The sequence below is a fragment of the Nicotiana tomentosiformis genome, chromosome 1 (assembly GCF_000390325.3).
Source record: "Nicotiana tomentosiformis chromosome 1, ASM39032v3, whole genome shotgun sequence".
NCBI classification, from domain to species: Eukaryota; Viridiplantae; Streptophyta; class Magnoliopsida; order Solanales; family Solanaceae; genus Nicotiana; species Nicotiana tomentosiformis.
Window position 1 is genome coordinate 120,738,654 of NC_090812.1, and position 26,715 is coordinate 120,765,368.

At 39.9% G+C, this 26,715-nt stretch overlaps 1 protein-coding gene across 1 annotated transcript; it reads right to left on the minus strand.

Annotated features, from left to right (window-relative positions):
* Positions 1-18,056: 18,056 nt before the first annotated feature.
* Positions 18,057-19,606, minus strand: LOC138909055 (uncharacterized). The gene is made up of 4 exons (XM_070200089.1): positions 18,929-19,606; positions 18,560-18,727; positions 18,393-18,439; positions 18,057-18,294 (listed from the first exon to the last, which is right to left on the minus strand). Exons 1-4 carry the CDS (start codon positions 19,604-19,606, stop codon positions 18,057-18,059), a joined length of 1,131 nt encoding a protein of 376 aa, XP_070056190.1.
* Between the last annotated feature and the right edge of the window lie 7,109 nt (positions 19,607-26,715).

Sequence of the window (26,715 nt, forward strand, 5' to 3'; positions counted from 1 at the left end):
GATTTTTCTATGTATAAGTAGAGCAATTCTTGATATCTATGAGGGACAACTTATGCTCAGAGTGGGTAATAAGAAAGTGGTGTTCCGGATGAAGAGAATTATGAAATACCCCATTAATGAGGCATCTGCATACTCGTGTTTCAAGCTTGATGTTGTTGCGGAGTTGGCTGAAAAATATATGTTTGATAAGCTTGTGGGGGATACTCTAGAGAGGTGTATTACTCAGTCTATCACATTGGAGGATGAATATACTGAAATAAAGAAAGAGGCTGAAGCTATTGAGACTGAGGATCAAGTGGTTGATGAGGAGGAACTAAAAAAAGAGGCTTATAAGCTTAGTGGGGAATTTAAAATCCTCCCTACTCACTTGAAATATGTTTTTCTTGAAACTAACAATTTTTCTGTGATTATTTCTACTTACTTGATAGGTACACAACAACAAAAACTGGTGGAGCAGGACGTTGAATGATGCTCAAGTCAACTATGCCACTACTAAGAAAGAGTTATTTGTTGTGGTCTTTTCTTTTGACAAGTTTAGATCATATCTGGTGGGGAGTAAAGTGATTGTACACACTGATCACTCAGCTTTGAAATACCTGTTGAGTAAGAAAGAGTCCCAGCAGCGTCTGATGCGGTGGGTGTTGTTTCTCCAAGAGTTTGACTTAGAGATCAAAAATAGGAAGGACACAGAAAATCAAGTTGCAGATCATCTACATTGACTTGAGAGGCCTCCGGTTGAAATAGTTGAAATAAGGGAAGCGTTCCCTGATGAGCAGATTTTCTCTATTGCTGTGGTCTCTGAAAGGCCGCCTTGGTATGCTGATGTAGCCAATTGTTTTGGCTAGTGGATGGTTGCCTCGAGACCTCTCTCGTGATCAAATAAGGAAGCTTCAAAGTGAGGTAAAAAGTTATTTTTGGAATGACCCTTTCTTGTTTAAACTGTATGCAGATGGTGTGATTCAAAGGTGTGTGCCTGAAGGAGAGATGGAAAACATTCTTTCTCATTGCCATGATGGAGGAGCTGGAGGACACTATGGTGGAAATTGCAATGCAGCAAAGGTCATAGAAGTCTTTGTTTATTGGCCTACTTTGTATAAAGACGCACAGACGCATATAGTTGCATGTGACAAGTGTCAAAGCGCAGGTAACATTAGCAAGAGGGATGAGATGCCACTAAACTCCATTCTGGTATGTTAATTTTTTGACGTTTGGGCATTGACTTCACGGGCTCATTCCCATCGTCTCATTCTTATGAGTATATCCTAGTAGCCATTGACTACATCTCTAAATGGGTCGAAGCAATTCCTACTAGGATCAATGACACTCGGGTGGTATGTGAGTTCTTACAGAAGAACATATTTACCCTCTTTGAGACACCTCGAGTGATTATCAGTGACAATGGGTCGCACTTTGTGAACAAGCAGTTCGCTGCATTACTGTCTAAGTATGGGGTCACACACAAAATAGGAACCCCGTACTATGCCCAAACTAGTGGGCAAGGTGAAGTGGCTAACCGTGAACTTAAACGAATTCTTGAAAAGACGATTAGTGTTTCTCATAAGGATTGGTATGTAAAGTTGGATGAAGCTCTATGGGCGTACAGAACTGCGTTCAAAACAACCATAGGGACTTCACCATTCAAACTAGTGTATGAAAAATCATGTCACCTACCTGTTGAGATAGAACATAAAGCTTACTGGGCAATTAAGATGCTTAATCTTGATCTTAGTCTTGCAGGTGAACACAGGTTGGCGCAGATGAACGAATTGGAGGAGTTTAGACTGGACGCAAATGAAAATGCATGAATTTTCAAGAAAAAATATAAAAAGATGGCATGATCCTGATTAAGCCAAAGGACTATTATGAAGGGGACAGAGTTTTACTATACAATAGTAGACTTAGGTTGTTCCCTGGAAAATTCAAATCAAGATGGACAAGTCCGTATGTGGTGAAACACGTTTCACCGTATGGCGCCATTGAAATATAGGATAAAGAAGGGAATGAAAGCTTTAAGGTGAATGGGAACAAGTTGAAACAGTACCTTGTTGGAGGATTTGATAAGAAATCCTCTAGCATCGTGATCAAACAAGCCTAAGTGACGGAGTCAAGCTGACGACTATAACTCAGAACTACTTCTAACCATTTTTCCTTGCTTTTGTAGAATAGTTTAGATAATTTTAGATTAAGATTATTAGAGTATAGGAGTTTTGGTACTTGTTTGGACAGGTATAAGCATGAATTGAACACAAAATAAGTACATAATAGAGATAGGGTGCGACCCGTAGGCTAAATCGTGAAAAAATGGGAACTCTAAGAAAAATTGCCTAGCATGCCGCATGGGGCGCCGCGCTAGGCCAAAGGGTCGAGTCTGAAAAAAAAGTACCTCTCTGAACTTCTCCACTGTCGCACCGCACGGGGCGCCGCGCCCAGCGACGCGGTTGTGTAAACATTTCGGCCATTAATTAAAAATAATTGAAAGAACTGGAGAAAAAATAGACGACTCTTTTACTCTACTCCCCCCCCCCCCAAACCCGTTTTTCCCCTTCTCCCATAACTCTTATTCTCTCTCTCAAACCTCTCCCCTCTAACTCACCCCCAAATCCCCCATTTTTCTTCTTCTTCAAATTTCTTCCACTCCAACTCTCCACCTTCACCACTCATCAAGGTAAGTTCTTCTTCTCTTTCTTTTATTATTTAATTGTAGATTTTAGTTAACTTTAGTTTAATTCTTCTAACCCTAGGTAGTTTATTTTTGCTAATTTTTTAGCTATTTGTTTTTCTATTTTGGCTGAAAATTGTGCATAGACTTGTGGGATTTTCATTGTTCTTATTATTGTGGGTGATTTTTGGTGTGTTTTGATGGTGTTGGAAGAATTGTGTGGTGAACTATGGTGGGTGTGTGCTAGTGCCGAAACTTCATGGGTTTTATTTTGAAATTGGAGCACTTTGTGTTATTGCTACTATATGGTGGTGTTTTGGTTGTAGTTGGGTGTTTGATTGGTGTTGTTGTGTAAGTGGTCCTAGACCAATTGAAGTTGAAATTATGAGTTATATTTGTTGCCTACCATGTGTTTGGTGAAATGCCTCAATGACATAAGAGGTGAAGTTGTTACTTAATTGGAGGATAATGGTTATAAGATAATGTTAGGCTTGATGATAAATGTAGATGAGGAGTTTCATTATGACCGGACCATCCCACTGTCATATCCTATCAAAGCCTTTGATATCACGATAGTGATAGATCCTCCTGCTGCTGCTGTTACTTCGGACCAGAGGCTGGTCCGTGTTGAGGAGACACTACAATTACGGTTTGCTAATTTGCGCCTCCGCTCTACTCGGGGGGAGACTAACTTGGCGGAGATGCAGCAGGACCACCCCCTTTCTGCTGTCACTCAGCAGTGGTTGGGCTTGGCTGATGAAGGACAATTGCCACCAGATGAGGATGTGAACTCCGTTCCCTCCAATGATGAGGAGTACCTACGCATCTTTGAGGGTGTTGATGAGGAGTAGGCCACAGGCCTCAGGGAGTTACCTTTTAACTCTTGTTTTACTGTTTTGCATTGGGGACAATGCAATTTCTGAAGTGTGGGGTGGGGTGCTCCTATGTGGTTGTATTTGTATTTGTTTTCTATTTGCCAGTTGATTTTGTTTGATTTGTTTCTTATTTTCTTAGACAATATGGTCTGGTAATTATAACTCTGAATTCTATCGGCCTGTAATAGTTAGTAATTAATTGTTTAGTTTTGACTCTTCCCGACGATGGATTTCGTCAACTGGCTTCTTGAGGGATTTGAAGTCGAACGAGAAAAATACAAAAAAATAAAAAAAGTTAAAAAAATCCAAAAATATGCCTTTTATTTTATTGTATTGTATTTTACTGTCTCGTGTAGTGTAACAATCCTCCCTTGGTATTTCTTTGTGCCACAGTTCTTTTCCAAGGGTTTTACTTGAACCATGTGTAGTTAGTTTTTTTTTAGTTTTATAGGAATAAAGAATCTTGAGTCACAATGCTAATTTGAAGTAATTTTCCTTGATTGCATATGCCTTGAGAGTGGCGAGTGCCTTAGTTGTGACGCCTAGGCTCAGTTCTTGACTCTTAAATAAGTACCTTAAATTATGTAATTGTGACTTTGCTTAACTGCTTTGACTATAGAGTCGGAATAGATCTGATCCTGAATGAGTTATGTGCCAATGTGTGTGTGAGGTTGTTGTGATATTCTGTGTATGTCAGTGATGTCTAGAACTTGCCCCGTGTGTTTGCAATGCGAAATAGAAGTCTTGTTTAGTCTAGAAAGTGATATAGACATTACTTTGTTGAGCCAATTATATGTCTGTGACCCGCCTAATTATTTTGTATCCTAGTTAGCCCCTTTGTTTGAACTGACTATCTGTTTGAACCGTTTACCTCTCTTGAGCACTTGATATATTTATAAGCTTGTTAAAAGCTAAGTGGAGGTATGGTTAGGTTTTTGAGTGGAACTATAGAAAGGAGAAAGGTGCACTGTTTGAAAAAAATTGTTGTGAGAGTCACTTGTAGGGGTTTGGTTCAACACAAGTGTGGGGTTGAAATTGTGAAATTGTAAGTATTAAAGTACTCAGGGAGGTGTAGCCACTATATCCATATGTATTCTACCATTTCTGCAACCTACATTACAATCAAAATAAAGCCCTACTTGATCCTTGACTGAATGAGCTCAATTAGTAGAGTGTTACACTACGGGCAAGCCTATGGTATATTCTCTGTGGCACATGAATTTTATTTCTGAGAGTGAGTGAATTCTTTCTATCTTGAGTTTCTATTTGTTCTTAAATTTTACTGTGTAGGGAACTACTCTTTATTGTTTGTGTGAGGGCACATGACTTGTGAAGGTAAGGTAAAGTCTTTGACCTCTATTTAGAGTAAGTGAGCAAGTTGCGAAAAATACGTGGTGCTTTTGAGTCGAGTCTTGAGGTTAAGATGTTATGATATGGTGCTTAGTCTATTTTAAATATGCTCGGCATGATGTGTTAGAGAAGTTGTTTAATGGAGAGGTCGTCCCTTTGTGAAGTGTAGTTTGATTGCTCGAGGACGAGCAATGGTCTAAGTGTGGTGTATTAATGGTAGGCTAGAAACCCATGTTTTAACCATAGTATTGCACTCTAATTACTGCATTTTATGTGTGTTTGAGCTTAAATGATAGTGAATTACGCTTATTACGTGTTTTATGCCTTACAGGAAATTATTCTGAGCTAGTAAGATAATTTGGAGCTAAATCGCATAAGTTGGAGCTTTGAAGTCTGAGTAGAAGCCCAAGAGATTAAGTCGGGATCGTGTTCAGGGGTCGAGTACCAAGTCTAAATGTCAAAAAGTGGATGAAACAATTTACTATGAGAAAAAGACACAGCCGCGCCGCATGGGGCGCGGCGCGACCGTAAAAATATGGCTTGAAAGACAAAATTCAAGGCCCCTGATAAACTCCACAGGCGCGCCTCATGGGGCTCCGCGCCCTGCACCGCGTCTGTGCATTTTTGGGTTAGAGTTATTCCTGTTTCGGCTTGGAAATGGTAGTTTCATCCGGGCCCACTTCTACACGGTATAAATACATCAAAAATACATTTGAAAGGACTTTTGACCTACGAATGATTGGAGAACCTACAAATGCAAGGAGACTCAAGAATTCATCAAGATTTTAACCAACAATCGATGCAATACGAGAGTCTGTATCGAATCATTAGAATTGATGTTTTCTTTGTTCTTAAACCTTATTGAGATGACCTTTTCCATTTTTATGGAGTAATTTCCATTAGGGTGTTGACATATACGGTATTTTGATAACTTGGTTAGGGATTCAATTCTTGATAATTGTTGGAATTAATTTATGGAGTTTTAATTCGTATTGTGGAGTTATTTCTTATTTTTGCTTAATCGAAGGAGGAGCTTGATATTGAAATTGCTTTGCATCTTATGCTCTAGTTTAAATTCGTGATTCTAATAGGTAATCGAAAGAGCCTCTTGAATTGTTAATAGAACTAGAAAATAGGGAAATATTCGTGAGAAATTACCCTTTAGATCATAACCATCATTTTATTATTGCAATTGTTTACCGTGCTTCAATTGGATTAATTACTGAAATTAACGTTTAATCGAAACAGGAACATTAACTTCAAGTGTAATATGTTGAATTCGTGATCAACAGTATTATAGAGTGAATTAACTCAAGAATTGGATCCCGAGTCAATTATCTTACACCTGTCTAGTCAATTACCCTTATTTCTCTCATTGATATTTCCTCGTTGCTCTTCTGATGTCCTTTGTGATCAATTATTAATTGCTTAATTTTTAGTATTTAATCATAGTAATAGTCATCAAATCAAGTGTTAATTTTTTTGGATAGTAATCAACTAAAGATTATTCGAACATTGTTTAAATCCAATCCCTGCAGAGACGATAATTAAACTATACTATCTTTGACTAGGGAGCAATAATTTTGTGTTGTGTTTTGCGCTAGTCATAAAGTATCCCGACTGGCTAGCTAACGTAGTAGTAGTTCCAAAAAAGAATAATAAATTTCGCATGTACGTAGATTATAAGGATCTGAATAAGGCGTGCCCGAAAGACTCGTTCCCATTGCCAAACATTGATCAAATGATTGATGCAATGGCCGGGCATGAGTTGATGAGTTTCCTCGATACCTATTCCGGGTACAACCAAATCAAAATGAACCCGGAGGATCAGGAAAAAACTTCATTCCTAACGAAATTTGACACATATTGCTACAATGTGATGCCCTTCGAGTTTAAGAACGTCGGAGCCACTTATCAGAGGCTCGTGAATAAAATGTTCGAAAATAAAATAGGGAAAACAATGGAAGTTTACATAGATGATATTCTGGTTAAGTCTTTGAACGCAGGTGACCATTTGAAACACCTTCAAGAAACCTTTGAGATCCTAAGGAAGCACAACATGAAGCTTAACCTCGAATAGTGTGCGTTCGGAGTTAGCTCCGGTAAGTTTTTAGGTTTTCTTGTGTTATAAAGGGGGATCGAAGTCAATACCGACAAAATTAAAGCCATCGAAGATATTCCAGACCAGTTGACAAACATGAAAGAAGTCCAAATGTTAACTGTGAGACTGGCCGCTCTAAGCAGGTTCATTTCTCGGTCCTCAAAAAAATGCCATCACTTCTTCTCACTTCTGAAAAAGAAAAACAATTTCAAGTGGACCCCAGAATGCCAACAAGATCTGAAAGACTTGAAACGGTATTTATCAGGCCCTCTGTTACTATCAAAACCGGAGAAAGGTGAACAGTTGCTCATAATTTAGCGATCTTGGAAGTAGAGGTAAGTGCTGTTCTAGTCCGGGAAGACGAAGGTACGCAGTCTCCTATCTATTATGTTAGAAAAATTTTAACGGAAGCAAAAACGCGTTATCTGCACCTCGAAAAATTGTCCTTAACTCTCGTAGTCGCCGCTCGAAAGATTAGGCCTTACTTCCAATGCCACCCGATAGCCGTGGTGATTGCTTTTCTCCTGCGGAATGTCCATCACAAACCTGAATCGTCAGGTCGACTGGCCAAATGGGCAGTCGAAATGAGTGAATTTGACATCAAATATAAACCAGGACTATGATCAAATCACAAGTTTTGGCTGACTTTGTGGCCGACTTCAGTCCCGGGCAGCAGCCTTTGGCCACCAAAGAAGCGGTGATGGTGTCAGAAATGATATCAGGAGTTTGGACCTTGTTCACGGATGGAGCTTCCAACGTGAAAGGGTCCGGGCTCGGGGTATGTTAATCACGCCCTCGGGAGAAGTCCTGAGGCAGGCCATAAAAATTGTGCCCATGACTAATAATGAAGCCGAGTATGAGGCTTTGATTGTAGGACTTGGACTGGCCCAGGGACTAGACTTTGAGGTCATCGAAATCAAATGCGATTCCCAACTGGTGGTTAATCAAGTATATGGAATCTTCGATACCAAGGAGGAACGCATGCAGCAATATGTGGTGAAAGTTCAAACTCTACTCGCACGATTCAGGGAATGGTCAATTACTCATATCCCAAGAGAATAAAATGCACAAGCAAATGCATTGGCCAATCTGGGCTCATCCACGGAAATGAAGGGATCAGATTCCGATACGGTTGTACAGCTCATGCACTAGGTATTGGATGTGGGCGGTTATTATGACGTAAATGCGACTAATTTGGTTTGGGACTGGAGAAATGAAATCATCGACTACCTTGATCACGACAAACTGTCCGAAGACTCAAAGGCACCCCCGGGCACTTCGCACCAAAGCAGCTTGTTACAGCTTATGGGGAGGACAGTTGTACAGAAGGTCATTCCAAGGCCCGTTGGCCTGGTGTTTAGGAGCCTTCGAGGCTAATTACGTCATGAGAGAGGTTCACGAAGAAATCTGTGGAAATCATTCAAGTGCAGACTCGTTGGTGTTAAAATTAGTTAGGGTAGGATACTACTGGCCCCGGATGGAACAAGACGCCAAGGCATTCGTTCAGAAATGTGATAAGTGTTAACGCCATGTGCCGTTAGTGCACCAACCGGCAAAGCTATCATTCATGAAATGAGGGATGAACATAGTCGGTCCGCTGCCACCGGCTCCCGATAAGGTAAGGTTTCTTTTGATTTTAACTGATTACTTCACAGAAAATCGGCGAGCGTGAAGTGGACGATTTCCCGTGGGAGAACACAATTTGCCGGTTCAGAATACCGAAGGAAATTGCCTGCGACAACAGGCCACAGTTCATAGGTGCAAAGGTCACAAAATTCCTTGAAGACTTGAAAATCAAGAGAATCACATCTTTGCCATACCATCTGAGCGCAAATAGCCTAGCGAAATCAACAAATAGGTGATTATTCAACACTTCAAAAAGCATTTGGAAGCATCCAAAAGCAAATGGCTCGAATAATTACCGGGAGTGTTATGGGCATACCGAACGACGGCCAAGTCAAACACGGGAGAGACACCTTTCTCTCTAGTATACGGAGTAATAGATCTGATCCCGGTAGAAGTAGGAGAACCAACCTTGAGGTACTTCCGGGCGGACGAACAAACAAACAACGAAGCATTGCTAGTCAAACTAGAGCTGCATGACTAACGCAGAGACTTAGCACATATAAGGATGGTGGCTCAAAAACAAAGAATGGAAATGTACTATAATCGAAGGGCCAATATCCACTATTTCAAAGTGGGAGACTTGGTTTTAAGAAAGGTGACTCAAAACACCCCATGAGCTCAACGCAGGAAAGCTGGGTCCGACATGGGAAGGCCTCTACCGGGTTTCAGCTGTCACTGGGAAATGATCATACAAACTAGAAAACCAAAATGGAGTCAAATTGCCGAGCAACTGGAACGTGAGTCACCTCAAAAGGTATTATCGTTGATGAGCACCACTTAATATGAAAGTATGTATTGCACTCTTTTTCTCTTCGTCCAGTTTTTGTCCCAATTGGGATTTTTTGGCAAGGTTTTTAACGAGGCAGTAACAGAAAGTATACTATGAAGGAAATGTCATTGACAGAAATAAGACCTTAAAATGACAAGTCATGGAAACAACAAGTCACTGCAGGATGGTTAGATAGTCTTTAGCTCGATAGCAAAGTTCCTAACGAGAAACGAAGCTTGCTATCGAACCAAAGACTATTCAACCGTTCACGAGTGCTCCTTCCCTACAAGCCACTAGGGGTTGTTAGATAATCTTTGGATCGGTAGCAATGTTCTTAACGGGAAATGAAGCTTGCTATCAGACCAAAGATTATCCAACCATTCACTAGTGAAATCCTCAAAGGAGCAAGACTTCCAGTGTTCCAATTCACATTCTTTGCATTCGAACACTGTGTGTGTGTGTGGGGGGGGGGGGGGTTATATGAGAATACGGTAGCCTAATTGCTACAAAAACCGGGACTACAAAATCCGGGAACAAAAATGTCTCATCGGGAATGGGGACTGCACAACCAACCCCGTAGAAACAAGTTGTACAAATTAGCCACAAGTAATGACAATTTCTTTTTTCAGCAAAACGAATGCTTATGTACTTTTAAAGATAGAAGGAATAAAATAAAGTCCTTTTATTTTTAACTTTTTTTCTTGTCCAAACGATGAATTGATTTTATCATTTGAAAGTTAATCAAGTACTTCAAATGCTAGTGCCGGAATGAACAAGAAACATCATCTTCAAGAGCACCATAAACATAAGAGGTCCCTCTCTTATGAAACCCTCACTGTAAAGGGTTGGTTCCGGAAGAGTTTATGCCCCGAACCCAAATGCTATCGGGGAAAAATGTACCCGAAGCCTTGCATAATTCGACGCAAGAAAGCAAACTTTGCACAATGTCTTAAATAAAAAGCACTTTTATTTATCAAACATTCCAAGCAGCACAAGTACAAAAATACAAAAAGAAAACAACAAAGGAAAAGAAAGCAAAAAACTAAACTATATCGCCCCTAGAACTCGGAAGAAGAGAAGCATCAACGCCCCCAGGAGAAGTAGGTGGATCTGTCGTTGGCTAGAGATCTTTTACTTCATCATTATTCTCTTCAAGTTCTTCCTCGATTCCCGACAACTCAGAACTAGAACTAGAACCAGAAGAATCACTTGCATCGGGCTGAGCCGGGAGGCATCTTCGAGCAGTTGACTCCAGCTCTCGGGCCTTAGCGAGTTCATCGTCAACATCAATGACGCCCGCTTTGGCCTCTTTCGAGGTTTTTCTCCTCATGATATACATAGAATATGTATTTTCAATGATGATGGAATTCTCTTAGCGTTGGAGTTCTGACTTAAGCCTCTCAACCTCGGTCGAAAGGCCATCCCGCTCGGATCTCGCTGTACTAAGGCTAAGATCAAGATTACGGATAGTGGTTATATGAACCTTATTATGTTCCATGATCCTCTTATACCTATCCTTCATCTTAGAATGCTTCTCCTCAGTAGCAGCGACCTTTACAGTCTTGGTATTCAAGGCTGCCTCCGAGTTATTTATTCGCTCAGTGGAGGTAGCCTCGCGCTCGGCAACAACAAGCACATCATTTTGGACCTCAGACAATCTAGCCTTGGCTTTTTGAAACTTTACATTCAACTGAGAGGCTTCTTGGCTGAGATCCATCACTTCATGCTCACTCTACTGCAGTCGAGTCTCTAACTCACCAGTTTCAGTAGCTTTTGCTTCTAGCTTTGGGAGGCGAACAACAATTTGGTCCTTCTCGACCAACTATTGATCCCGCTTGGACTTAAGCTTTTCTTTATTGAGGATCAACTTCTGAAAGCCCTCAGAAGCAAGGAAGATAGTCTAAGAATAAAAAACCAAATTAGAAATTCTGTCAAAGCAAATAAAAAAAGAAACAGACAGGAAAAAGGACAAGTACAATACTGTTGTTGTGTTGTGCATGACATTATTTATCATACACTCCTCCGAAAGAGAGTGTATTTTCTTCTTATCTTTCTCTGAAGCCAGCAGCTTCAAGTAATTGGTGATTTTCACCGGTCGGGATAACAGATGGCACTCGGAAGATAGCGAAAGGGAAACATTCCTCCTCCTGTGAGGATCTGCGAAAGGGGCGAATAGTTATGCCCCAAATTCCCATGGTCTGGGGACTATGGAGGAGGGACATCCTCCTCTCGGGTATTTGTAGCCGATAGGGGTGATGTAGTAGTTGCTAGTGAAGAATGTATGACCAGCGTGGAAGGAAATGAAGCTGATGGTATTGTGGGATGAGAAGCAGTTGCGGCAGAGGCAGTGCTGGTTGTTGGTTGCTCACCAGCCGATGACGGAAGAGGCCCGGTACTCAGCCTTATAGTACCGGGAGCATCAACTGGGACTGGAAAGGGAGAATTGGCATTCTCCACCAAGTCAAACTCTCCCAGAGTGCTTGGGAATCGTCCCCGATTAGGGTTATAAGCTCTTAAGATTGAGCATTCTGTTAAGTTGATGAAGGTCGCTGTCTCTTTTGTAGGGAATCCTCTTCATCACTGGCTTTCCCATCATCATCAATCACCACAGTGACTGCGGCTGTCTAGGGTGCAACTTTTTTCACCTTTTTATTCTTTCCCTCGACCGAGAAAGAATGCCGCCTTTTTGGTTGCTTGCTCTCCGGCTGGGGACTCCAAGAGGAAGCGCTTGCATTGGAAGCAGATCTGATGGTACCTGTTCGGGTGAGAACCTCCTTCAGCAACCTCGTAGCCTCTGTAGGATCAGCCAAAACATCCTCCTCTGGGATGGTAACAGAGCCCTACGGGAGACCTAAATTCAGCAAAAAGAGAGGTTAACCAATTTTCTTATGCACAAAAATGAAATGAGAACAGAATCAATCAAGTTACCGTGATTCTAGGCCTTTCATCCATATTTGGGGGCTAGCTCCTTCCACCGGTGGGTGTCAGGCATGGTGATGTCCAGAATCTTCTGAACCCACTAGTCCAGGCCTTCAACCCTTGGTGGTGTCCACCGAGTTGCTGAAATAATAAAAGGAGAAATATCAGCAACGACATGAAACAACCTTTTTTCAAAAAAAAAGAAGACAGACTTTGAACTTACGTGTACGAGTCCATGACTCAGGAAAAGATGGAGTTGTGGCCGGGATGATATCCCTGATGGAAACAACGATAAACCGCTCCATCCATGCACGATCGTTGTCATCATCCATACTGGTGAGCAAAGCATAGTGGCCACATTTGCTGAAATTTATTACCCCCCAATGGAAAATCTTGGGGGAGTAGAGATTCATCATATAAGCCAAGGTGAACTCCTTCTGCATTTCCCATCACAACCGCCACATATAGGCCACCGTTAGCCATATCGAAGGGCCCACCTGTGCCAAACAAACTTGGTATCATTGGCACAACTCCAAAATTACGGGGTCGAGTTCTTCTCTCAAAGAAAATGCACCCAAACTGAATGGGTAAGTATAAATATACATGAAGCCCTTCTTAGTGAAGGTTACTCGCTCCATCAGTTTGGGAGAGATGATGTTCAGGGCATGGGAATCACAGTCCTCTTTCACAGCAGGAATACTGGAAGGGCGGATGGAAGAAGGGTATATGCTAACAGCCCATGTGCGAGAACTTGAAGAAGGAAACTTCTCTTCAAAGTCTTTGGTTGTGTTGAGTCTTTTTGGAATGATGGTGCTCATTGTAGGGGGTCAACATCAACGTTGATTTCTTTTTCTTTAATCGCCAAGAACGTCGAGCAACACTTCATTGTTTTGGGTTGATCTCCGGGAAGAACTCCTTTGATCACTCCTTTGTTGAAGAACTTTGGACTTGATGATTAATCTCTCTTTTTGGGGATGCCTTCACCAATTGCGAAATGCTCTTCTCCAACTCTAAATGTCTTTAGAGAGTTATGTAACCTCTCTATTTATAATGGTAGAGGATGGACAGTCCAACAACATATGAACTCTCTTGCTTGATTCTGATTGGCTCATTGTTTTGGACTTGGATTGCCACATCATTTAACAAGTGGCATCATCTGGTTGGCTTTGGGTTTGATTAGACATGCCATGTCACTTGACAGATGGCATGAGTATGGGTCTTAAGATAAAATGGACATTGGGCTTGAAAATAATAAAATGGACTAATTTTAATTTATAGAGTTCAAATTAATTATTTAACTCAAATGAATTTAATCCAAATTTTGTATGGATTGGACCTAATAAATTTTATATGTCTACAGATACTCCCTACTTCAAGACTTGTTAGAGTGTAGGCTTGTCGTAACTCGAAGACGAGGCTTGAAATATCCATGAGAAGAACACTTCTTTCTTGCCCATAAATAAAGAACTTGAATTCTTTGGGTAATCATGACTCTCCAGTGAAGCATGTAATCAAAGCCATCAAACAAGGCCGTCTTACTTTGCTTTCATTTTTTACTTTGGATATAAATTCAATGACATATCCCTTGCCATCGTGAAGTTCACCAAATGGAACTGACCTAGATCGAATTGGAAAAAAACTTCTGATGCCAAGTATATTGTACTTATACAATACTATATTAGTAACCTTTATAGAAAAATTATGGTAACCAAAACATGATCACATTGAACAATGTATGACAATTCCATCATAAATCAATTTCTTACGACAAAGCCACATGAGACATGAAGCCTTCCCCTCTTCCACTTTGACTTGAATTCAAATACATCTCAGAAGTTACCTTTTAAAGAATATTTATCATTTAAAACTTTCAAGTCAAACAAGAATTTTGTTTTTTACTTTAAGAAGAATTCTTTTTCCATAGGAAAAGTTTCACCTCCTTAAACAATCTATATAAGGGATCTTTGTTGCCTTTACCTTGACATATGAGAGTCGTGAACATAGGGTTCCTTTCACGCTGAACACAGCTGCTCGTTTTATGCTTTCACTTCTTTTTTCATTTATCTTTCCCTCTAAAAAAGAAAGAATATCATTCATGCTTTTTTTAATTGCAGTACTAGTCAGCTAGCTTTGTATCCTTGCAAAAAAGAATTCATATTTTGCTGTAGGAGACTTCAAATCATGAGCCGCTTATTTTTACCGAAACTAGACTCATAGGACTGAAACATATCAAAAAATCAGCATGAACCTCCTTTTGTATCAGCTAGAATTAAGTTTTGAGTTGATCTACACGTCTGGCCCGTGTTGATCTCACAGCTTTGCGAACTCTCGACAAAAGATTCATATCTTGAGATTGGAGAGTCCAAATTATGAACCGTTTTCACCATTGGAAAGGAGACTCTAAGCTCTACAACATGTGCAAGGATCAAAGCTCTATCATTTTTAATATCGTCACTGTAAACTTTGAATCGAGCGCTAAAAATTGGAAGGATTGTTCGGGCAGCATATACTTCTCTCCCTTTCTTTGCAGGTTTGCAAACGATATACATGGCGATTTCTCCAATCCATATCAAGCGAAGAAGTAGATGATCACTGCTCCTTTTTGTAGGGAATAGGTTCATAAAGCGTACGATTCATCGAGATTTGACGGAGAAGTGCACGTCACAATGTTCACCATCCGCATTGAAGTGTCGTGTCATTGACACCGGTTCTTTTTGTTGAGTGAAAGATCCGTGCCGTTGTGTTTATTTCTTGTGCGTGGCTGGTGGAACTGCTAGTTTCGGATACTCAACGAGCTAACTCATGGTCAAGGCTAGAGATTAACGAGGCTCCCTAATTTTAACTTCCCTTTCTATGCTGGTTAGTTTTAATCAAATTTTTTGTCACTCATGCTAACCTTTTTTCTTCTTTTCTTTTCTTAGACGTGGGGATATGGAGAAGTATTCATGAAGTAGCAGAACCACTAAACTAAGTCAGCGTTAGCCCATGAAGCATTGGTCCAAAAGCAAAAAGTCTCAATTAGTGCACCAAATGCGTCTATCATTGTTAACAAATCCACCCAGCAGGAACCACATGTAGAAGCATACAGTACTCTATTGGAAGATAGAAGTAAGCCTTATGGCGAATTAAGCGTCTTGTCATCAACATTGATACTTACTGTTGAACTGAGCTTTGCACCGTCGACACCAATCAATCATGTGAAATCAAAAGCTTCATGTCATTTGCATCGATATTTATGAGTGGAGTTGAAGTGTTGTGTCACTGAAACGTCATGATATTGGCACAGAGGACTTTCAAGACATTTTCTTTTGCAGGATTTTGAGAGAGTTCCATCGATCTTGGTATTCCTAAGAAGATGCATTGCTAGCAAACCTCTCGTCTCTTTGTTGCGGCTTGGGGAGAGAGAGACATGAAGTGTCCTTTTAACCTTGGTGGCAAAATCCCTACTCTTAGAGGCTAGGAGAGACATATTTCATCATTGGCGATCCAACATGTACCACATCGCATCATTGCAGGTTGACGAGGAAGAAAACTGGAGTAGGCCTTTCCAACTTCGGCGAGCAAGCACCTAGCGCATCTGTACAAAAATACTTATTTATCGATGCAGGAGCAATTAAATCACAAGTTGCTTCTTCCTAAAGAATCATAACTCGAGGGGCTGAAACATATAAAAAAATTCAACACCATATTCCTTGAGGATTAGCCGCAATATTATTTTGAAGCTGATAAACGTGTCCAGCATTTTAACTTTATAGCATTGTACAGTCTCACCAAAAGATTGATATCTTGAGTTATTGAGTGTACAAATCATAATCCGTCTATGTCATTAGAAAGAATACTCAGAAATAAGGAAATTATCAAGACATCATGGAAGGATTCCTTCCAGATTGGCCTCAATAATTTCTTAAATTTGATCTATTTGTCTGCCGAAATTGCTCTTCAGCTTTTCGCGCTTTTGTGAAAAAATTCATATCTTGAGCTAGGAATCTCCAAATGGCGATTTGTTTACGCCGTTAGAAAGTAAACTCAGAGACATATGAATTTCATAGCATAACATATTTTAGGCTATCAACAGAAATATTTTGAAGTTGACCTAACTGCAGGGAGCTTTCAGGCTTGCGTACTTTCAGCCAAGAAAAATTGTATCTTGAACTAGGAGCGTCGGAATCACCAACGGTTTGATCCTATAAAATTTGGACATCAAGAACTATAATCATGTCAAATATGGAGGCTTAATTCATTCTTTGCTAGCATAATAAATATTTTTGAAGTTGATTCTATGGCTTCGCATGTAATAGCTTTGGCTATCATCACAAATCTTATCTCCTTGTTTATTTCTTTTGCAGGCTTGCGAAGGAGCTCAAAAGGTCACATTTTTAGACCAAGAAGGCCCACAAGATGTGGATATCTTGATGTCAACAAGAAACGAGCAAAATCTCCATGCAAAAGACTTACTCGATGTTGCAGAGAGATCATCATGTGAAAATAGTCATTTCCCAAAAGTTGTGTATACTTGAATTTGTGATATCCATGAAGCTTATGATGGAACTTTTGAGAATGATGTATATGCTCATGTATGGGAGATTCAAACACAAGAAGTAGATCCTTGCGCCTATGACTCAACTATAAGATACATAGTTAAGGGATTATGGAAGCTGCTAAATACTATGAGCACGCCATCAAGGATGATCCATCATTTGGAGAAGTCACGAACGAGTTGGCAACCAGACTTATCTTTCGATCGCCTACATGACATCATATTCCTTGTATAGGATGATGTCTCATTTTTACTTTTATAATTGATGTACATAACTCTTTCAATATTAAAATAATAAAATGTCTTTTATGCTTTGGTGCCACATTGTCTTATTTTCCTTATTTACATATGCCTCTACATTTGGAACAATTAATGCGACGATCCCATAAGCCAAACCTTTTTTTTTAAAATTCATGCGACTAAACTTAGAATGAAACTCTAAGCTGCTTACGTACCTCGGTGAAGAGGATCAAGTCATAACGTTATTCAGAGGGATGAGTTTTTATTTTTATTTTTTTTATGTCTTAATTTTTGCCTAGGCCGCCTCTCATGAGGTTTTCTACCTAGCGGAAGTTTTTTTTGTCCTAACTTTTGCCTAGGCCACCTCTTTTGAGGTTTTCAACCCAGCAGACCCTTTTTTGTTTACTGAACACAGTTTAGACTCATGCGGACCAGAGTGTAGCAACATGCAGTTTAGGCTCATGCGTCAAGGAGCATCATGTCTTGTAGTTTAGGCTCGTACGTCGAGGAGCGTAGGTGATTTTCATGGGAAGTACTGCTTCAGAAATTTTTTCATTGATCGGACCAACTCTGAGACCATCCTTATCAAAGATTTTGTATGCGCCACTTAAATGGGCTTCCTTCACAACATATGGCCCATCCCATTTTGAGGTAAACTTGTCGCTTATGCGTTTGTTGAGGATTATGGGTTGTCGAACAGCTAGGGCTAAGTCTCCCACTTAGAATGATCGTGGCCGCACTTTCTTGTTGAAGGCTCTATCTAGTTGAGCTTGATAGCACTCTAATTTTTGTTGCGCTTTCAATCTTTTCTCATCCAATGCCTCTAACTTTTCTAGGAGAAGTTGAGCATGCTCTTCGAACGTGATTCCTTCTTGGATTGCGATTCGCAATGATGGAATTTATTGCTCCAACAGAATGACTGCTTCTACGCCATACACCAAAGAGTAAGAAGTTGCTTGTGTAGCAGTTCTGAAGGTTTTTCAGTATGCCCACAAAGCTTCACCAATTCTCTCATGCCAGTCTCTCTTGTTCTTTGCAATAACATTCTTCAAAAGGTTACCAAACGTCTTGTTGAAAACTTCAACAAGGCCGTTGGCCGGTGCATTATACATTGAAGACTTATGTTGCTTGAAATCTAATTTCTCACACAGACTCTTCACGAGCATGTTGTCAAATGGTGTTCCATTGTCTGTGATTATGTATCTTGGTATGCCGTATCTAAAAATTATATATGACTTGATAAAATCGACAACAATTTCCTGAGTGACACAATTTCAGCCCATCTAGAGAAGTAGTCTGTAGCGGCCAATATATACATTTGTCCCTTTGATGACTTTAGAAGCGGTCCAACAACGTCAAGTCCCTATGTATCAAAAGGCCATGAAGATACAGTTAGATGAAGAGGCTCTGGAGGTTGGTGGATGTAGTTGGTATGAAATTGACACGCTTTACATCTTTTGGCATGCTCCATGCAATCCTTCACCATTGTCGTCCATAAGTAGCCCATCCTCTTGATGTGAAAATGGAGCTTGGGACCAGATTGGCGTGCTCCGCATGAGCCATAATGTGCTTCATCCATCGCTTGGCAGGCTTCTTCTTTGTCAAGACATCTTAAGAATAGTCCTTCAAAAGAGCGGCAAAACAATTTCCCCTTATAGAAGATGAATCTTGGTGCTCTTCATTTAATGTCTGTTCTTTGTCGCGGATCCTCAGGTAACTTTCCATGTTCAAGGTACTCTATCAGCAGTTGCCTCCAATCTTCTTCTTTAATCACTCGAACAGACGTAAGATGGATTTTGTTGATTTGAAGATCAAGAAGTCTAGGAATAACCCATCAATAACACACATATACCTTTGTTGACTCATTCTCTCCAAGTGCCATCGTCATGGCCAAAGTAGCCAAAGCATCAGCCTTGCGATTTTCTTCTCTTGGGACGTGGTTTAAGAACACTTGGTCGAATCTTTCAAGTAAACCAGAAGCATATTGATGGTACAGTAAGATATCTTCCTTCTTTACCTCATAACTCCCCAAAGGTTGGTTGATGATCAGCTTAGAGTCGCCGTCCAACTGTAGAATCTTCATGTCTAATGCCATTTCTAGACCGATGATCAAAGCTTGGTACTTTGCGGCATTGTTGGAGCATGTTTCACCTAAAAGAAAAGAGAATGGCATGACTTGTCTTTCTGGAGAGATCAACACAACACCTTCCCCCTCACCATTACGACGTGCAAATCCATCAAAGAACATTGTCCATGGTGGCAATTCTTCAATGAACAAAACGTCTTCATCTGGAAACTCATCAGAGAGCTCCCATTCCGCCGGAAGAGGGTGATCAGCTAGAAAATTGGTTAGTGTTTGTCCTTTCACAGCCTTTTGAGGTGTGTATATGATCTCATATTGGTTAATAATATGGACTATCTTGCTTGGCGTCCAAAAACAAACAGGTCGAGTCATCACGAACTTCACAGGATCTGCTTGAGAGATGAGTTTGATGATGTATGCTTCAAAATAATGCCTTAGCTTCTTCATCGCATAAAGTAACGCTAAGCATATTTTCTCAGCAGGTGTATAGTTCAGCTCAACTCCTATCAGAGTTCGACTGAGGTAGTAGAAGGCTTGTTCCTTTCCTTCCTCATTCTATTGAGCAAGTAGTGTTGCAAGTGAACGTTCCTGTGCCGCGATGTAGAGTATCAATGGCTTCCCAAGCATTGGCGCCCCTAACACAGGTGGATTCAACAAGTATCTTTTGACGCTTTCAAAATCTTTTTGACATGACTGATCCCAATGAAAAGGGATATCCTTCCTCAGTAGATGATTGAATAGTTGACACCGTCCGGCCAAACTAGATATGAACCTCCGGATGAATGCTAAGTTTCCTTGGAGACTTCAAAGCTCCCTCAAGTTCTTTGGCTCGAGCATTTTCTAAATAGCGTCAGTTTTTGCAGGATTAACTTCAATTTCACGATGACGCACAATGAAGCCAAGAAACTTTCCTGAAGCAACTCCAAATACACATTTGAGTGGATTCATCTTCAGGTCAAATTTTCTTAACCTTTCAAAAATAATTTGAAGGTCTTCAAGGTGGTAACGCCTACTCTTTGTCTTCACCACTAAGTCATAGACGTAGCATTCAACCTTCTTATGAAGCATGTCATCAAAGATGTTTTGCATCTCGCATTGGTAGGTGGCACTAGAATTCTTCAGACCGAAAGGCATCACTTTGTAGCAGTATATCCCTTTTGGAGTTCGGAAAGCGGTATACTCTTCATCTTTTGGAGACATTCTGATTTGATTGTATCCGGAGGACCCATCCATGAATGACATAGCTTCATGCCCTACTGTAGCATCAACGATGAGTTCAATAATTGGTAGCGGAAAGTCATCTTTCGGACATGCCTTGTTTAGTTCTCGAAAGTCAACACAAACACGTATTTGACCATTCTTCTTCTTAACAGGTACAATATTCGATATCTATGATGCGTACTTCACCTCTAAAATAAATCCCATCTCGATGAGCTTGTTAACTTCGACTTCAATTTGTGGTACTAGCTCGTGTCGAAACAGGCGTTGTGACTGATTCACATGGCGTGCTCCACTTTTGATCCCTAAATAATGAACGACTACCTTAAGACTAAGACCAGGCATTTCCTTATACGACCAAGCGAATACATCTTTGTACTCGGTCAATAACTTGGAGTATTCCTCCTCCTCGTGAGACATAAGAAGCGCACTAATGAAGGTGGAGAATGGATCTTCCAGAGTGCCTAAATTGAGTTCCTTAAGCTCATCTACAGTCGATTGCCCGCCATCTTCTAGTTGAGGGGGAGCCTCATGTACTTCATCATCAATGTCAAGGCATGAGCTATCTTCCACAGTTATGTGATAGGATGTTTCCACAAAGTCTGACTTTTCTCTTTGACTTACTTGGATGGTCGGCATGGCTTCTTTCTCTTTCTATGCTTCTTTACGAGGCTGGCAAGTGTAAACAATGGTTCTCCTTTGCACCTTCAGTGAACCATCTGTGGATATTGACAAAATATAGACTTTCTCTTCATACGTGATGGGAAAGCACTACAGATTTCTTTGTCAGCAACAACTTCAAAATGACCCTGCTCCTCATGGACTTGCTCCTTATGTTTTGATAGTATCTTTCTAGATGCTGACTTCCTTGTGGTTACCAGGCGACAAAAGACGAAGGTCTTTGAGGTAGTGAAAACTTCCTTTAGATGTTTGGAAGATACATGTTCACCTTTGTGACTTAGCCTTTCAAACACCGAGACCCGAGTGGTTGAGCATCTAATGCGATCAAACACTGAAGCCTGTTGTTTTATTTTCTTGCCCTTAACTTCCTTCATCTCCTCTACCGAGGCGTGTTGTGATAAAGATATCTCTTTGCTTCTCTTAGATGAAATTTGAATAGGCTCTGCCAAATTGAATCCCAACCCAAACTTTGGTGTGGCGACGTAGTGCCCTTGTTTTCTCAACTTTATTTGGAACTCATTGAGCCTATGTATCTTTTCACCAGTGACTTCATCTTTGAGTTCTCCTAGTCTTGATGGATTGGAGAAGTCGTAACCAGACTTTTCAAGCAGTATGAAGGCCTTAGGATCACAAGTCACGGATGGGATTTGTGCAACTGGGGCGGTCATATGCTCCTTCAAATATTGTATCGCTTTGTGACTCATTTTCTTCTTTGCAGTACATTCTTCTAACGGAGGTTGTACTTTCTTCCGATGCTCACGCGGCACATAGCAGAAAACCAGATACTCCTTATCAATCTTCGTCTGTATGTCACTTTCAAATAATAATAGCTTAATGGAGATTTCTTCCGTTTTCCTGACAGCAGTCCATTGAGCCTCATTTTTTGCTTTTGAATTGACATCAACTTTGTCAACTGATGATGGTTTCTCCATACTCGGTTCACAAAAACCTAGATAGAATTTTGCATCTGCAAAGTATGACTCTGTCTCAGTGAAAGGATTGATGTCTGCATCAATTTTTACTATCTCTCCATCTTTTATGTACTTCAGACATTGATGCAAAATAGATGACACCAACCCATTCTCATGAATCCAAGGACGTCCAAGTAGCAAGTTGTATGATGTTTTAGCATCTATGACGTGAATCAGGGTGTTTGACTTCATCTCTCTAATGGATAATCCCACGCGGATCATACTTATGGCTCGTTGTCCTCCTTGATTGAAACCTTGGATTGTTAGGTTACTTTTGAATAGATCATCGATAGAGATCCCAAGCTTTTTTAGCACCATCTTTGGCATGATGTTGACAGCCGAACCATCATCAACAAGTATGCGATTGAGATGTTGTTCCTGAATTGCCCCTACAACAAACAAAGGTCTGTTATATGGCTTAGACCCCAGCTGCAAGTCATCATCTATGAAGGAAATTGTTGCACAACATGTGACAACTTTTCCATTATCATGATGTTCTTGTGTTTTCATTGGATCAAGCTCATCGTTGCTTTCATCTGTTTCATCAGTACTAGAAACTGCATGAGTTGCACCAACGTGACCTCCATGAAGGAATTTTCCAGGAAAGAATTCATGCAATGTGATGGGCTTTCAGAACTTCAGCGATAAGGCATAATTAATCTTCTTGCTAATAGAATATTTGATAATTCTTGGTCGTTGTAGCTTATCCACATCGCTTATTTTTGCTCTTGGCTTAGGAAGTCGTAGCCTCAAAAGTGCTTGATATTTTCGTTTCTTGTGAGTGACTAGAGTCCAACCTTCATCGTCTTTGTCTTTGGACTGAGTGTCCAGCTTTTAGTGAACCTTCAAGAGGTTTCCTTGGAAGATCAACTTCAACAGGCTCGAAACTTCCAAATTATAAGAAGGCAGTGCTTGACACGTTCAGTAACCTTGAACACTTCTTTTCCTTGAGCGCGATACTTGCATGATTTGCTTTTGTTGTTTCATCCATGTCTATGATGATTTTTCCTTCACTTACAAGAGCCATGATTTTCTCCTTCAAGACGAAACATTTCTCTGTAGGGTGGCTAATGACGCGATAAAACTTGCAGTATTTCGGATCGCCAACTTTACCAATTTCCTCAAGCCTTTTTGATTCAAGGAGATCGATGACTTTCTTGGCCAACAATTCATCAAGGATTGTGGGTACGTCTGAATCTAGAATTGGATAAACCTTCGCCTTTAATTCCTTCAAGGTGGGATGGTGTTTATCCTCTTTCGGATATTGACTTGGGGTCTTATCCTCCTTCACATTTTGCTTGGTCATGACTTTCACAAAAGTTGCTTTCACCACCATAGATTCTTTTGTTTGGTGATTTGATGCAACATTTTCTTGAACTCCTTCTGATTAGCAAATGGATATGACTTTACATGACTTGCGATGCTTAACTCCATGTCATGTGCCCGCGTTGCAAGTTCTTCAAAAGTTCACGGTTTGATCCCTTATAGGATGTACAAACCTCCCAGTGCATTCCTTGAATGCACATCTCCACATCATATATTTCTGAAAAGCGATCCTTGCAGTCCAAACTTAACGCCCTCCAACAATTGATGTAACCCACCACGGGCTCGTCCTTCCTTTGCTTGGTGCCTGTCAACTCTATCATACTTACAGTTCTTCGGATACTGTAAAAACGATTGAGAAATTCCTTTTCAAGTTGCTCCCAGTTATCAATGGACTTGGGCTACAAGTCAATATACTAGTAAAATGCATTCCATTTCAGAGAACGAATAAAATATTTTACCAAAAGGTCACCATGCATTCCAATATTGCTACAAGTCTCGACAAAGTGAGCAATATATTGCCTTGGATTCCCATTGCCATCAAATTGATGCGGCTTTGGTGGTTGATAATTGGTTGGCATGGTTAGACAATCAATTCTCTTAGTATAAGGATTAGAGTAGTACAACAAACTTTGTGATGGTCCGCGATATTAAGCTCTGATGGTATTTGTTATCATGTCTTGCAATAGTTGGACAGATAATGCCACAACTGAAGTGAATTGCTTTTCCTTTTGAATGTTGAACTTGGCAAATGATTCCTCAATAGACGTTTTTTTGCGAGGTAGTGCCAGGTGAACCAGGGGAGACATGGCTCGACTCTCCAGGTGCATAGGCCTCCAATTTGTTCATGAGTTGAGCGATTTGAACATCTTTGTCTTCAACAGAATTCTTCAAGACTTCTATAGTCTGTTCCATCATAGAAAACTTTTCATCCACGTTAGTTGCATCAGTCATCAGTCATTAAGGCATTGACTTTTGTTGAAACTGGAGAATTCACCAAATCCTCAAATTCACCAAGGTTCAAGGTTGTTTGAGAAAGTTCATCAAATAACGAGAATGGGGTATTGCCTCCAAAGATTGCGGTTGCAAATGCCATGTGAGATCAACTCTTCTTTGCCATCTCCAAGGAGGCGAAGTATTCGGAACCATCAAATCCACTAGCCTTGAACTTGCTTCGAGTGATTGGGCCAACATGACTGAGCTTAGCGGATACGGTAGTAGTAGAATCTTTGCATGAAACATCACACGTGCGGAAGGCCATTGTAGTAATAGATCTGAAGTTTGTAGTTTTCAACTTGCAACAAGGAGAGATGAAGGACAGAATTGGTCCCACTAGGCGTGCAAAAATTTGCTTGCAACAAATTTTCGTAGTACGAAAAAATAAACTGCAACAAAAATAATATGAAGAAAAAAAGAGATTTTATTGATGAATATTTGTGAGTACAATTCTATGTATCCCTTGATTCTCCTCTCTGAAATTCTCCGTGATTCGAGGGCTTGAGAAGCGTCTTTCTCGAATGTAGGATGATGCAGACCTCCCTGTGATGTATTTAATAGCCAAGAACGTCGAGCAACACTTCGTTGTTTTGGGTTGATCTCCGGGAAGAACTCCGTTGATCACTCCTTTGTTGAAGAACTTTGCACTTGATGATTGATCTCTCTATTTGTGGATGCCTTCACAAATTGCGAAATGCTCTTCTCCACCTCTGAATGTCTTTAGAGAGTTATGTAACCCCCTCTATTTATAATGGTAAAGGATGGACAGTCCAGCTACATATAAACTCTCTTGCTTGATTCTGATTGACTCATTATTTTGGACTGGGATTGCCACATCATTTAACAAGTGGCATCAACTTGTTGGCTTTGGGTTTGACTGGACATGCCATGTCACTTGACACATGGCATGAGTCTGGACCTTAAGATAAAATGGACCTTGGGCTTGAAAAATAATAAAATGGACTAATTTTAATTTATATAGTCCAAATTAATTATTTAACCCAAATGAATTTAATCCAAATTTTGTATGGATTAGACCCAATAAATTTTATATGTCTACACAATCATAATGGTAAGAAGTAAGAATTAAGAAGTAATGGAAGGTTAACTACATGATTGAAAAGAATAATAGGAGTAAGTTCTTTAGGAGTTAAGAGACATCCACTACTAATATAATATTTCATAACTATTAGAGAGTATTAAAATACCGTTCATTTATTTTCTTTCTTCGTAACACCTCTAACTTTTTTAACCCAAAAAAAAAAAAAAAACTCTAACTGGACATCTAATTACAGTTTACATCCATCGAGTTAAGAATGTCTTACTTCTAGTTCGACAGTCAACAACCAACATCTAACAGATTATTTCTAAGTTAAATTCCTCGTAAAATCCACAGTTTACTCACAATTTTCTTTAGTGTAAGATGAATTTCTTCTAACGTTATTTGCGAACAAAATAATTATTACTCCGTCATCCTACTTTAATTTTTATCCTTTACTTTTAATTGACTAATTTTCAGTCAAATGATATACCAACAAGTATTCTCTTTTAGAATATATACAATTTGTTATTGTCGCTGTGACAAAGAAAATTGCAAGACCAATTTCAGTTTAACCAAGACGATTCAAATGACATCAACAAACGAATGAAACATGAAAAGATTATTTCCTATGCAGAAGAATATCAGTGAAATTCTATCATAACAATGGTATGACTATAGAAAGAAGGATCTTTACGAAACGTAGAAATGAAAGTTGGACAAGTTCCACCATACCTAATTAGACAAAAATCACATTTTCTTCTCAAAGTGTTTTCTTTTTTGACATTTTAGGCTGGACATTTGAAGTGCGAGCAATATAACATGATCACTAACATTAGATAAATTAAGAATAGAAATGGATCTGGCTATAGCATGCAAATAGATTTTCGACCTAACTTATTTGTTAAACTCAAAGTTAACTCATAACGCAAGGGGTGTTCAATTCCACATAAAAGAAGACAACAACTTATATTTTTCAACTGACGTGGGACACCTCATTTTTATAATTGTTACAACTTATTTAAGGTTTAATATCAAAGTAAAATACCAAAAGCTAGGAATATGAGTAAATCACATACTAAAACATGATGAACAACGTGGTAGATACGCTGCAAGATTATGAGCTTGAACTCCTTAAAGAAGCCCAATTTGTGGGAAGAAAAAAAGATGACGAAGAGCTCAATCTAAGAAGTTTCATTCTTTGAACTCTAAGTCAATTATGGGCTTATCCTACTATATTCGATCAAAAATTTTAACCGGATGCCTCTCTTTTTTGTAAAATTTGCATGGGGCGCCCTATTTGGTCGCCCCATTTTAACTTATATCCG